Below are 14,409 nucleotides of genomic sequence, written 5' to 3'. Positions count from 1 at the left end.
GCTAGTGTTGTTGTTGTTAAAGCCTGTGCTTGCCATGATCTTTTCCCTTAAACGGTTAAGTCTTTCAAAGGGTTAAGCTCTGATGCCACTTGTTGAACCTATGCACAATTACTCAAGAGGGGGGGTGAATTGAGTAATGCAACAACAATTTATCTTTTTGCGAAATTTAAGGACAATATATAAAAGTGTTATTGTACTAGTATTTTTCCAAGAGCTTAACTCAATTGCTAAGCATTTATAAGGAGCTTTTACTTTCTAATAGACACCGACTCAAATAAATTGATCAAGATTTTCACCAATCGGACTTAAGCCACTCCTTAAGTACTTACGAAGCTACTTTTCGATCACAATTTATTTGCTCAAAAATAAAGAGACAATATTATTTAAAAGATGAGTTTGGAGAGAAGCAAACGCTATTTAGAGTGGTTCGGCACAATCCTTGTCCTACGTCCACTTTCTTTCTCAATCGCAATTGAGAAGTTCCACTATTGCCAAGCTTCAAGGTGCTCGCGCAAAACCTTTTACAATCCGAGTCCTTAGTTTCTAACACCTCACGGTATATGATCACCACTCGTATACTAACCCACTCCACTTAGAGATACCTTCTCTAAGATTTGCCTTGAGTACTTAGTATACCTCTTTGGTATCCTCACCGACTATAGTGTTTATAACTCTTGACTCAACCTTGGAGATCACACTCCAATTTACAAGGTGTACAAGAAAACAATTCTCAAAGAATTGTTGAGATGAAATGAGTGCTCTCTAGAAGATTGTGTGATTACAAGTTTAGCACTATTGAACCAAATGATATTACTCTCTCAAATTGTGTATTATATCACTTAAAAATGTGTAGAATGAAAGAATATGAACAAGATAGTTTTCTAAAATCAAAACTTATGAAATGAGGCTTCAATCCATCCATTTATAGATTCCCCAAACCTTAGAAACGTTGGGGAATTAATGGGATGGAGCATTTATGTCAAAACTAGCCGTTTTTTATGTTTTTGAATTATTTGCATCGATGCATAACACTTTGCATCGATGCAAATGTGCCTTTGATGCTGAAATTTGAATTTTCAGCTAGGTTGCATCGATGCAAATATTTTTGCATCGATGCAACAAGTCGTTGCATGCTTTGCATCGATGCAAGATGAGTGTGCATCGATGCAAACCTCAAAGAATGGCTTGAAAACACTTCAAAATGCTTAGGATTGATCTCAAACTTGTTGGAGTCAATTCCTATGCTTTTGTTCTTTTGAAAACAAGTTTTTAAACCTTTTGGCTAGCATTGAATTGCAAGATGTGTATCAAAACTTTTTGTGAGTGTGTGTTGAGAGATTTAGCAATTGGTTCTTAACAAGAAGTTACCTAAGTCCTAAGACTCTATACTTGTCTTCAACTGTTGTGGACTTGAGTTTTTTGTTGTTGTTGTGTTTGCTTTCAACTCTTCATGCTTGTTCATTCAAGTTGTTTGTTGGTATGTCTTTTCATGTCGTTTGTTGGTTTGTCATTCATCAAAACCTACGAATACAAACTTCGCATACAAGCAACATGATTTACACATAATTGTAAATAAATAGAAAGTGGAAATAGAGGGCCAAAAGTACAAAATAACAAGTTCCTAACTCAGCCTGCGAAGCTAAGGCTGGCCGAGAATATTTACATACGTATATACATAGCCCGAATCCCAAAAAAAAATACATACATATAAGCCTGTTCTCCATAAACCTCTAAGAGGTACAAAGTAAAGCAGTAATATATACAAGAGGAGAGTCTAATACATATACATATCAAAATATCAGAAATAAGCCCCAAAATGAAACCACTTCGCGGTAGAACTCCAGACGCCTAGCGAAGTGCCTCTCGACCTGCATCTGAAAAACACAACATTGTATGGAATGAGAACCGGGGGTTCTCATCATGGTAACGGTGCCAACATACATAATATATAAGGTCCCGAGAAAGTCAGAGGCAATCCTAGAACTCCAATACCTAGATCAAAAGCTTAAAGATTAAACTAGAAACTATAAACAGAGTAATTGTCTAAAGCTCTTAGTTCTAACTCATTCGCTGACTTAATTCCAATTTACTCTATTAATCTCTCAATTTCTCCCAATCCTCCAGAACTCGCCCTCGTCACTCCTCCACCAGACGAGGGCATCTCTGTTGCATAGACAACAAAGCAAACAAAGAAAATACAAGTAAGGTACAATTATAACAGGTAGCAAGTATAACAAGTAACATAATAATCACAAAGGCAAACCCAAATAAAGCATAGTAAACAAAACAAACATATGCAGATGATGTATGTCTACCCTATGGCTGATGAGTCTCATCTTTCGGTTATAAAGCCAACCCGACATGTCCGGTAGCTAACCCTGGATAGAACACCACAACATGGAACAAGTATTACTCGTTTTTCCATGCCGGTGTTTCACCTAACCCGGAATAGATATTACTCGTCTACTCAGGTAGGTGCCTCAACCATAACCCGAGTAGGAATTACTCGTCTATCCACAGGTCATGACTCGGATAGGAATTACTCGTCCATCCACAAAGTCATATCTTGAATAAGGATTACTCGTCTATCCTCAAAATCATAACTCATCATTTCAACATTCATAAATATATATTCATGCATAATTCCCATCAAACTTATAATATCAATCAACATCGCATTGTTCTCAATCCTACCTTATTCATCACTTTCAGCATGTTCCTTCAGTACCAAGTTACTCTCCTTTCATAACTTAATCTCTTCACTATACTTAAAACTAATATTTATGGTATAAAAGAGTAAAAATAGAGGTTTAAAATTTTTAAATCATGTTTAAAATACAAAAATTGAACTTGCTGAAAAACAAGACTCCGCGTACGCGCCACCTTCATTTTTCTTAAAAGCTGATAAAATGCAGATTTCATAATTCACATTACCAACTTTCGGTGCCCATAACTTTCTCTAATAAATTCAACTTTTCACAAAATTTATACCGTTTTAAAACTGTTGAAATTATCTTTAATTTGAAATAGATTTCATTTAAATCCAAAATATGAGGCTCAAGTTATGGATCGCCGAAGTTCATTAAAAATAAACTTTTCCAAAGATTACCAAACCCCTATTTTTACCAAAATTAAACCTCATTTCATACCCAAACATTTCACAACCAAAGCATCACCAAAACTCAACTCCACACTTCCCATTCATTTTACAACACACCACACTCAATACTCTCAATTATTCATCTTCACAATTCCTCAACCTAAATCAATAACAAATATACTCATATATATATATATATATATATATATATAGTTCCCATGCCACACATACCAACATACGCATTTACCCCTTATTCAACAATCACCAACAATAAATACTCATCCCACTATCATAAATGGCTCAACATTTACATCAAGAGTTGCTAATCTATATTAAGTACACTAATTCAACTTCCATCAAACTCAATCAAATTCATCATTAAATACCAACATCACACTTACAACAAAATCATCAATCACTACTCATTCTCAATATCATTTAATAATTTCATCAAAGTTACTAAACATTAACATAACTACACATTTTAACTTATCCTATAGTCATCTAACCTATGTTTTCACAAGACATTATATATTATATACAAGAAACAAAAATCATATCTTGGCCGATTTTCGCACAATCCAAAACTCTTCAAAATAACAAATCCCTCTTTCTTGCTCCATTCCTCCAGTTACCAACAATTCAAGCATCCCATTAACACATTATAACTCTAATTTCACAAAATTACCAAAGTTACTAAATTGAACATCATAATTATAATGAACCATCAGGGTTAGAAGAGTTTTCACCTTCACCCACTGATCCTTGAGCAATATCCACAAAGAGTCAAAGCTAGTAAACCCCTAGAACATGAAAATTATTAAGGAATTGAATTCTTCAAACCCAAACTGAATTTAACACACCAGCAGAAATGGAGTAAGGTAAACGTGAGTTACTTTCAGTTTTGTTCCAATAAAATTAAAGAGCTAGACGAACCTGACGCGTGGCCACAAACAGCATGCAATTTCAACCACTAGAGCAAAAGTTATCCCACTTTAAAGGTTAGTTTTTTTTTATGAAACCGTCTTCCCCTCTCTCACTCTTTCATTTTAACGTGACTATTGCAGAAATGGGAAGAAGGAGATGCTGAAATGGATTTTATATAAGTGAGTATGGGGTTTGGTTCATTCGGTTGAACCGGTTTTTGCTCGGTTCGCTCATTTGACTCATTTTTGGGCTAATATTTTTAAAATTAGTTTTCGTTTTCTGCATTAATTATTTTTCTACTCATTTCCATATTTTAAATTATTTGTCACACAGATCCAAACCGCCCCGGGTTGTCGTTTGTCGGTTTTGATGATGGTTTGCGGTTTTTCGTAAAATTGCTATAATTTCGCGCTCCGAATGAATTTCCCAGCATTGTTTTCTCTACTAGTTCTCTAAATTAATATTCTAAATATTTTTAGCCTACTCCCGAAAATTTGAAATATTTTTATTTATGTTAATTATTTTTTTTATCATATTAAAATGCCGGATGTTACAAGATTAATAAATCATATTATAAAAAATAATAATAAATATAATACAAAAAAATTATAATTATAAAAATATATAATATTAAACAAAAGATTAATAAATAATACAAATAATAAATAATAAAAAAACTCATATAAAAAAATAATAAAAATTTCATAAATAATACAATAATATATATAAAGAATAAAATTAATAAAAAAATAAATAGTGAGTATCAATAGCTAAAAGTCCATTAATGAAACGTAAAAATTAAAAATGGTTATTTTTTGCAAAAAAAAAGATTAACTAAACAAAAAATTAAAACTTTTAAAAAATTGAATATTTTTTTTTTGCAACGAATTTGCCAAGCACATCCTTAATATCACAAGAAACTTGCACTAAAAACATACATAAATAATTAGTATTATAAAAAAGAGGTGAATTCATGATTTGTGTGTTTTTTGTTGTTTGATATATTAACAATTAAGTATAAAAATAATTTAGATAATGTTAAATTGTTAACAATAGACAGTGTGCAAAGGAGACTCCTACCTGTTCTGGATATTTCAGTTTTCATGTGCCCAAAAAAAAAAAAGGTATCCATCTCAGTTGTTGGAATTATTTTACACAAGTAACTAATGAATCTGATTACAATGGATCACAACAAAGGGGTAGATCATCATCATTGTATTGTTGATTTTTTTTTATATTTTGGTGTACTCATAGTGGATTAATTGGTATTATACTCTTTCGGCCTTTGGTTTTTCCTTTCATAAAAATGTTTACGCGTTTATCATATATGATCCGTTTAGACTACATTATGGGCTTACAATACTTGTAATACATATTGGGCCATTTAATCTTTAAAATTATTTCAGAAACTTCTCATAAGGCCCAAATGACATTAAACATAAGGGAACATAACTTTAGAAACTTATTATAAGGCCCATACTGAAAAAATTAAATATTATAAGGCCCAAATGGTATTAAAAATAATAGAAACCCATAATATTTCATCATTTATATTTTAAGAGAGTTTTAGCCGCGCCAATGAACTTTACCTCACATGGCATATCTCCCCCTCCCCACTTTAAAGATCTAGGATTCAAACCTTAGAGATTGTAATTGAGAAAAAAATGTGGTAAATGTGGTAAAACCTTAAGAAGACCGAAGTATCTATAAATAAAAAATTAAATAATAAAATTTTTAGTTATTATTTTTATATGAAAAATTTAATTTTTTATTAATAATTAATTTTAATATTTGTTATCTAAAATTTAAAACAATTTAACGTGTATATTTTTATATTTAATAAGGTGTTAACTGTTAAATCTATTACACAAATAGAAATAATTAATTTTTATACTTGCTATTTAAAAATAATATTTTTTTTCTCTGTATATAAAAATATAATTAGATATTAGCATAAAAAATTATACTGATAGTTATAAAATTAACCCAAAATTAATTTTTTAAAAACAGTTGAATCTTGATTCTAACTTTTAATTATAATATTAGTATTCTCTCCAAATTATATGTAATAAATACTTGAAAGAAGAGAAATGAAAATATAGATTAAAAAGATAAGCGGTAAAAATTTAAAACAAAATAAAAACTATGTATATAATAACAATAATAATAATAATATTTTTTATTTAAATTATATTATTTTGTTAATTTTGTTTTTTGTAGAAGAGAAAGATAGAAAAAATAGAGCATGCGAGAAAAGAGAGAGAAAGATAAAGATGAAGAATGAGAGTGAGAGTTTGTTAATTTTGGAAGAAAAAATTTTATTTTAATTGTAAAAAAATATCGGATGACATATTTTGATTTGTCAAATTACTAATATAAAATATAAATTATATATAGAGTAAAATAGTAGAGAGAAATAGAAAAATAGAGAGAGGTAGATGAAAAAATTTAGGAATGGAGTTTATTAAGTTTTAAAAAAAAGAGTATTTTCTCTCAATTTTAATAAGAGAGTGTCATGTGACACATTTGATTATTAAATTAGATAGTAGTATATGATATATAATATAGGTATAATTCGATTTCAATTTTAATATTTTAATGCAATTAAAGAATGTCATGTTATACATTTTGATTGTCAACTTAGTAATTAGTCATTCATATTGATAATAATATATAAAATAGATAGAGTAGTTGAAGGAATGAGAGAAATAGAGAAAGGAAGAGGGAGGAGAGGATAACTCTTTAATTTTTGAGGAAAATATTTGATTTCAATTGGAATGAGAGAGTGACATGTGGCACATTTTGGTTGTAAAATTAGTAAGGAGAGAATAATTCCTTAATTTTGGAGGAAAATATTTGATTCCAATTATAATGAGAAAATGACATGTGACACATTTTGATTGTAAAATTAAAGATATATAATGGATGAGTCACATATCCACAATTCAAATTCTCACTCATATTTATAGTCATTCACATTTTTAATGAACGGTTAGAATTAAATCTAATCAACTGTCCAAAATTTTTATTACAAAGATCTAATTTACCATATATTTCTAAATACTTCTAGATTATTCTATACGTTCTTCATACTTTTTACATATATCCACACTCTTTTGGAACATTTTAGGACGTTTCGAGACATTTTAAAACGTTCCGAAATCATCTAAAACAATCTCAAACACTCTTGAATATTATACAAATACCGTTAAATGTAACATCTTAAAATATATCGTGACAATATGATCATATATAAGGGTGGCAACACTACCCGAACCCGCGGGTACCCACCCTGCCCCTACCCGTTCGGGGCGGGTTTTAACGGGACGGGTTCTTGGGTGGGGCGGGACGGAGTCGGGTTTAGGTTAAACCCGCTCCGGTATATATATATATATATATATTTAATAGATAATATATGTAATATATATAAAATAATTAGTAAAATGATTAATAATATTATATCATATTTAAATTTTTATTTTAATTTATGTTATGTATGTAAATAATGGTTATATAATTTTTAAAATTTTATTTTATTTATTAGATTTAATAATTATAGGGACGGATAGGGGCGAGAAGGGTACTCGCAGGAGCGAGTTAGGGTTTAACATTTTACTACCCGCGGGTAGAGCTGGAACGGGTTCGATGCGGGTTTTTGTTTGGCGCGGCGGGAGCCGGGTCGGGTAGAGTAAAACCCGCCCCGTTGCTACCCCTAATCATATACAAAGGTTATGAGGAGTGTTAAGGGCCAGCAGAATTTGTGATGTTTAGCCATCAATTAGCCATCATCAATATTTTCAATGATGTTAAATGCATCTAATGATATAAGATTAATCATTTTTCTTTTAATGATTAAGTGTTGGTCAAATTTTAACAAAAATACTGGCCCTAAACTCTCTCCAAAGGTTAATTTATGAGGGTCTGAAATAAGTGAAAAGATATTAAAAATGGCATGGTTTGGAGTTTGAAACTTTGAATTATAGCGGTGCACCAAAAATGGAGAAAATGACAAAGAAATAGAAATGATAGGAGTGTGAAGGTGAAAATGTGTCATGTAATGTAAGCATCAATGTGTAATATGTACGTGACTGGCCCTAGCAGTATATATATGACTATGAAACACCAACAGAACGGATATGCATTGTTCTGAAATCTGAACAATGATCATGCCATCAGATTTTTCATTTTACCAAACCCCACCCCCTAACCAGAATAAATTAATAAATAAAAAGTGATAGGCTTGGCAGGTTTTCATGTGATTGCACAATCATAGAGTGTGAAAAGATCGTACCATATTGTTGAGCAAGAGAGATTCATTATGTTCTCTCTCTTTCGCAGACACAGGGACAGATAGGAATGTGCCATTGTATGGTGGGACTCCTCTGATCACAATACAACAAGAACCCAAAAAAAGAAGCTTACCCTTCATTCTCACTTTCCTCACTCACTCTCTTCGTTAAAACCAAAAACAATATATTTATTCAACCACCAAATTACTATATGCTAACTTAACTAGAGATCTTGAGTTTAAAATTTATGATTATGCAACTATGTTTAAAACTTGAAATGAAAATTTGCCACCCAAAATAGCCTCATCCAACTGGAATAAGATTGATTGGCTCTAATAACAAAAATTATCAGTAAAAAAAAAATATTATGTACACATAAAAATTAGTTATTACATTAATTACATATATTATTTAATTTATTTTAATATATAATTTATACAAAAAATTAATTTAGTAGCTGACTTTTTATATGCGCGATTTATTCATAAAAGAAATGAAAAAACCCAAAATCCACAGCTGTAAATGCATGTCCTGTAGTGATGATAGCTAGTGTCTAGTGACTAACATTCTGATGAAATTAGTGGGTTTTTGGTGTTTCAAGGTTCTACTTGTCTTATACATTATCCTACTAGAGGTTGTGAGGGTTATTCTAAAATTCTAAAGCTTAGCATGCAGCAATTATTATATAATGTTAGCTTGTTGTTGGGGTAAGGGGGCTCGTCACCCAAAGGGAGAGTGTGTTTCCCTTTTCGGCCTTCCTCCTTTTTCTTGCTTATTATCTGCATTTTCTCATTTGTCTTTCTATGTTCCATCACTTCAAAACTTGCAAAACATTAATATAAATAAAATATATTTTGCTTCCTCTACTTTCTCCTCATCCTTCTTCTCTTTTATTCTCTGAAATCATACCCAACTAACACTCTAGCTTTCTCCACTCCCTCTCATCAAAGCCAAATGGGGTGTGATCATTCTGGTCAAAGACTAAGCTTTCTTAGGTTCTCTCTTCTCTTTCTCATAGTTTCAAGCTGGTGCCACCATGGATTTGTTGCTGAAGGTACATACATACATACATACATACATGCATGCATGCATACATTCACATCACATGAGTATAGTTTTGGAAGCTTGTAATAGAAACCATCTAACCAGCAATTACCTTGTGTTTTTGTTCTTAAAAGGAAGAAAGAGTCTAAAACAGAAGGATTCTCAACAGGTAGTGAGTGAAGATGATAAGATGATGATGAGAGCACAGATAGGGTCAAGGCCACCAAGGTGTGAGAAAAGGTGCAGGTCATGTGAACACTGTGAGGCTATTCAGGTTCCTACAAATCCACAAGCTAAGAATAATTCAAAGCTTAAAACAATTGCTTATGCAAGTGGTGAAGACAATTCCAACTACAAGCCCATGAGTTGGAAGTGCAAATGTGGCAACCTCATTTTCAACCCCTGATGCTGCCTCATTTTACAATTTAGTAATCAATTTGTCAACTCTGTATATGAATTACACACTGCCAAGTGATTCTTTCTTCTTTTTTTGGAGCCTTTATTTTTGTTTTTATTAGTGTCTTTTTCTCTCTGAGGAAAATCTGTTTTTTTTTTTTTTTTGTATGCTAACATCATAATTAAGCCCAGGAAATAATCCTTCATTTCTTTCATGGCAAATATTTAGTTTGTAATCACCCGAGGATGCTAATGCTGATCATTCTCCGACATGCACTGTTCTAGTTGGCTTAATGTAATGATTCTGTTGGTTGCTCTAAATTAAGTGAACCTTTTTGTCATAAGAATCTCAACCTGTTAAGTGTTAAGAGCAACATGGTTGCTGTGTTCTGTCCATCATTTCTAACATTTTGGGGTGCTTGTAATTACACATTTTCTTCTTATTTTTACTTTACCTACTCCATTCTTTGCTAAAATATATAAAATATTCGATATATGCATGCCACACAATAATTAAAAAAATGGTTACTTCCTAATAAACGTTTTTATGTGAAGATAATATTTTGAATTATTAAAAATTTTGACATATTGAATATATTTAAATGAATCTCTTAACGATTTATAGTACTATCTTTATATGAAGATAAAGATGTATTATGAAAATAACCTTGTCAAAAAGAATGGCTAACACATGAATAAATATCCATGCCCCTCTTCAGTCTTCACTACTAACATTTTAGTGAGGATGGGGGAGAAGACTTAGATACAAGATTTGGGTACAAGTTGAAAAGGATTTCACCAAACATGGCCCCAGGCCCTGTTTGGTTTGCCTCAAGGATCCTACACGTAAGCATGAGGATCGATCTTTTATTTTGTTTTATTTTATTTAAAGTGTCATGCTGTAATATCTTATCATAACTTTGGTGCTTTTGATTGTGACATGCTTTGGTCAGTACCTTGTGCTAGAGCCAAAACTTGCAACAAACAAATTGCAATCGATGGAAGCAAACAAGATATAAATTGACATGATAACTTTTGATTGTCCTCTTAAATTTGGTTCGCAATATCCCTACCAAAGTGAAAGAGATTGATTACTTATTACTTATTAGAGTTGTCTTGAGCCATTATTAGGTTGCTTCCATTTAGATTTTTCTTCTCCTCTGTCCATTGCTCCTTAATTGGAGTGAACAATCTAGAATTCTAGATGGCTACCTCCAACATCCACAACATTTTTTTAACCAAACTTTACTTTTACATTCTCTATATATATATATATATATATATTTCCACTATTATTAAAGTCAAATTGGACTAATGAATTTAAGTAACAGAGTTGTAACTTTTGTGAATGCTTGGAGAAGTGTAATTTTTCTAAATGGATACGTTGCATTTGAGTCTCCATTCTTTGTGCTGCACAACTGGAGCATCACTTTAGATAATGTGTGGTCAAATGGCAATAGGCACTGATAACTAGTCACTGAAGGGATGCAGTGAAACTCCTCGAAGCAACCTAAGACTAGTGATATACATACACGGCCAAATATTTTTTCCAATGTCACAAGAAAAATGCAAATGCCTGCTGTTTATTTTCCAATAACGTGCCGTTGAACTCTCGTGTCCGTGAATACAGGGGAAATGGTTAGTTGGAAGGAAACTATAGTTTTTATTTATTTATTTCTATTTCAATGTGACAACACAATAAACTAGTCACATGATGTAACTCAATTCCCATATTGAACCTGTTGATTGGTATATCAAATAGTGAGGAATGCAGGGTCTCAGCTTCTGTTTTGAGTAAAGTAAGAATATGTGTAGCGTTCACTACTTCCACACATTTCCATTTCTCATTTTTGGTGCTGAAAAGATGGAACACAACGGAAATCTTATACTAAGATGTTTAATAGCTTCAAACTTGTGATTTCTATAATTTATTTCTCTCTCCTATGCAAAATATAACTCTGTTAGTTTTGGAACAAAAGAAATAATTTAATAATTTACTTCAGAATAACAGGTTTCATGATGTCAATTGAAGTCGGGATTGATTGATTTGCACAGCCAAGCTTTGCATAAATAAGCTGCAAACAGTGTTTGTCTTTAAGAAATCCATTTGTCCTGAAGCAAATTTTTAACGCCTCATATTACATGCATAGCTTCTGTACTATGAGCATATAACTCAATGAAAAAGCATATTGTGAATCTAAATGGTTATACATTACAGCCGTGAGTTATTATTATGCAGCTATAAATCTGCACATATTTTGAAATCTTAATCTTGGGTTTAGCATACTAAAAGTGACTAGCAGTGATGAAGAGACTTTAAGAAAATGACTAGAGGAAGAAGAGAACCTTTGCGATAAAAGTGGATGGAGATAGAACCAAAACAAGTTATAGTGTGATTTTTTAGACTAAGCGATAAGCAAGAATGGAAACAGAATATATGGATCAGTGAGATTAGATGAAACAACACAATGGATGTCACGTGAGGGAGGAGGGAGAGCCTCCCATGCACATGAATATGAAGTATGAACATGAACATCCTAAACTCAAAAAGAAAAGAAAAGAGAAGAGAAGAGAGATGATACTATAATATAAAGAAAGAAAGAAGAGAATGTTTTGTGCAAAGGTGAAGACAGAAACAAAGTGAAAAAGCTTAAAGGGGACCACTGGAAGAAAAGAAAAAAAGGGGGTTCAGGATTCTGATTCCAATCCGTTTCCACGTCCATGGGGATGACCCTTCGTCAAGTTTTTTTGTGCTGTAAATATCAGGAACACGGTTGTGAAGTTGCCCCATCCCTGTGGCATGGACAAAATGTACTGCTCTCAACTACACAGCAGTCATACTTTAGTTGCCATCTGATGTTGATGGCCATGGCCATGGGGGCCAGTACCTCACACCACACGATCCTATAACGCCCTTTTGTCAGGGCATTTTCATTTTTTATTCTCATGCATTTTCATTTTTGAATAATACCAACATGGGGCCTGTGATCCTTGCCTGCCAGTGTGACAAGACCCCTTTACTCAATAATTAAGGCCCCCCGCCCGAGATCATCCAAACAACTACTGTCCTAGAAAACTTGCACCTCGTTTTCCATCTCCAATATATATTATGGAGAGAGTTGCTAGCCCACTTCAACATAATTAATTCAGGTGAACGCAATATGTGATACATAAACTACACAGGTTTCAATGACATGGAACCAGAAATATTCACAAGGGGCTTGCTTCGGATAGCAAAGAGCACGCATACATTGGAATGAACTACTAAACTAAGCTGATATAGTTTGGGGCATGTAAAGCACAACAAGTATCCACTAGAAAACATCAAGTATCACATTCAGAAGGCCCAATACAAACCTACTCGGCACAGCAAGATTAATTTATTTTCATAGGGTTGACCCAACGGTCCAAAGTCATGATTCCAACAAGGCAACCTAAGTTTTAAACCAAGTGATTGAAGCACTTGGTAGTCACTGATATCTCAAGCTTGGAGAGAGTAATCTGAATCTGTTAGGAAGATACAGGGTAGATGTGTTAGGAAGGGATAGATGAAATTGTAAATGTTTCCATTGGTGGTGTTATTGCTTCTCAGTTGTATATGGCTCTCGCTGCATTGGGCTGGGCCTTCCCAGTTCCCAGCCTAACTTCGACCAAAAAAGTTTTAAACAAAGTGATGTCGCAATCCAACAAAAAAAAAAGTGAAGTCTCAGCCACAAAAACAAGTGAAGGAATTTGGGATGAGGCTCCAAGCTCCTAAATTCAACCATAAAATCAGGGATAAAGCCATAACAGAGTTCTAGAGAAGATTCAAACCCTGACCAAAAAGAAAAACTTCAAACCAATATTCTAGGCACATGAAGATTTGGTTTAGTGGTGGACATGTTGGCCTCTGATGATGTTCACCTGGGTTCCAATTCTTGGAGCTGGTAGACAAGAAGATCCATGCATTAAAGCAAGTCAAAGTAGATACTACTGAGTAGTGACAGGCACTGATTAATACACCACACCAACGGGTGCTAGCAATTGCTTCACCAGATCATCTATATATTAACTCCACAAGATGATTGCAGTAGCAGCCTAGCAGGTTCCAGACTGCAGACTCCAATCAAACCACTGTTTAACAAGCTTGCAAAATTCTACTAGCCAAAGTGACTAACTGCAGTAACCTGGTGAGTGTGGCAAATCATGTAATGGCTTGCAGTTTTGACATGTGGAATTGTAAACCAAGGATAAAACTTAACTTGAAACAGCATAACATCCTACTACTCATCATTATTCCTTCTTGACTGGATTTTGACTTTGGAAAACCTGATTTTGTTTTGGTGTAAAAAGATGCATGCTATGAGCAAAGGTCCTGGAGTCGTCGTTAGAACTGGTATCAATGGTAGAGAGAAGAATATATGATTGCCCATAAAAATTGGGCATTTCTTCTAAAAGTAACAAGAACCTTAAATTGAATTAGGAGAGTTCAGAGAATCCCCGAGCCCTCAATCTCTCCCCAAAAGACTAACCAAATGGCAAGACCCTACCCTCTTTAAATTATTCCCTCATACTATTTCGTGACTAATTAACTGTAACTATTCGCCCTTACTAATGGTATCCTAAAAATACTCATTATCATTAGGGACTTCACTAGGGCATAGTTAGTAATAG

The 14,409-nt window shown here is 33.0% G+C and overlaps 1 protein-coding gene and 1 long non-coding RNA gene across 2 annotated transcripts; one reads left to right on the top strand and one right to left on the bottom strand.

The window, feature by feature from the left end:
• Positions 1–1,600: 1,600 nt before the first annotated feature.
• Positions 1,601–4,187, bottom strand: LOC130982665 (uncharacterized). The gene is made up of 3 exons (XR_009087186.1): positions 4,037–4,187; positions 3,850–3,903; positions 1,601–1,874 (listed from the first exon to the last, which is right to left on the bottom strand). It is a non-coding gene; the product is annotated as an uncharacterized LOC130982665 (long non-coding RNA).
• Positions 4,188–9,173: 4,986 nt separating this feature from the next.
• LOC130979132 (EPIDERMAL PATTERNING FACTOR-like protein 2) lies at positions 9,174–10,038 on the top strand. Its single transcript, XM_057902493.1, has 2 exons — positions 9,174–9,370; positions 9,495–10,038. Exons 1-2 carry the CDS (start codon positions 9,271–9,273, stop codon positions 9,764–9,766), a joined length of 372 nt encoding a protein of 123 aa, XP_057758476.1. The 5' UTR covers positions 9,174–9,270; the 3' UTR covers positions 9,767–10,038.
• Positions 10,039–14,409: the final 4,371 nt, after the last annotated feature.

Source organism: Arachis stenosperma, chromosome 5, assembly GCF_014773155.1.
Source record: "Arachis stenosperma cultivar V10309 chromosome 5, arast.V10309.gnm1.PFL2, whole genome shotgun sequence".
Lineage (NCBI taxonomy): Eukaryota > Viridiplantae > Streptophyta > Magnoliopsida > Fabales > Fabaceae > Arachis > Arachis stenosperma.
Note: the sequence above shows the minus strand (reverse complement) of the source record. Positions and strands in the feature narration are given on the sequence as shown.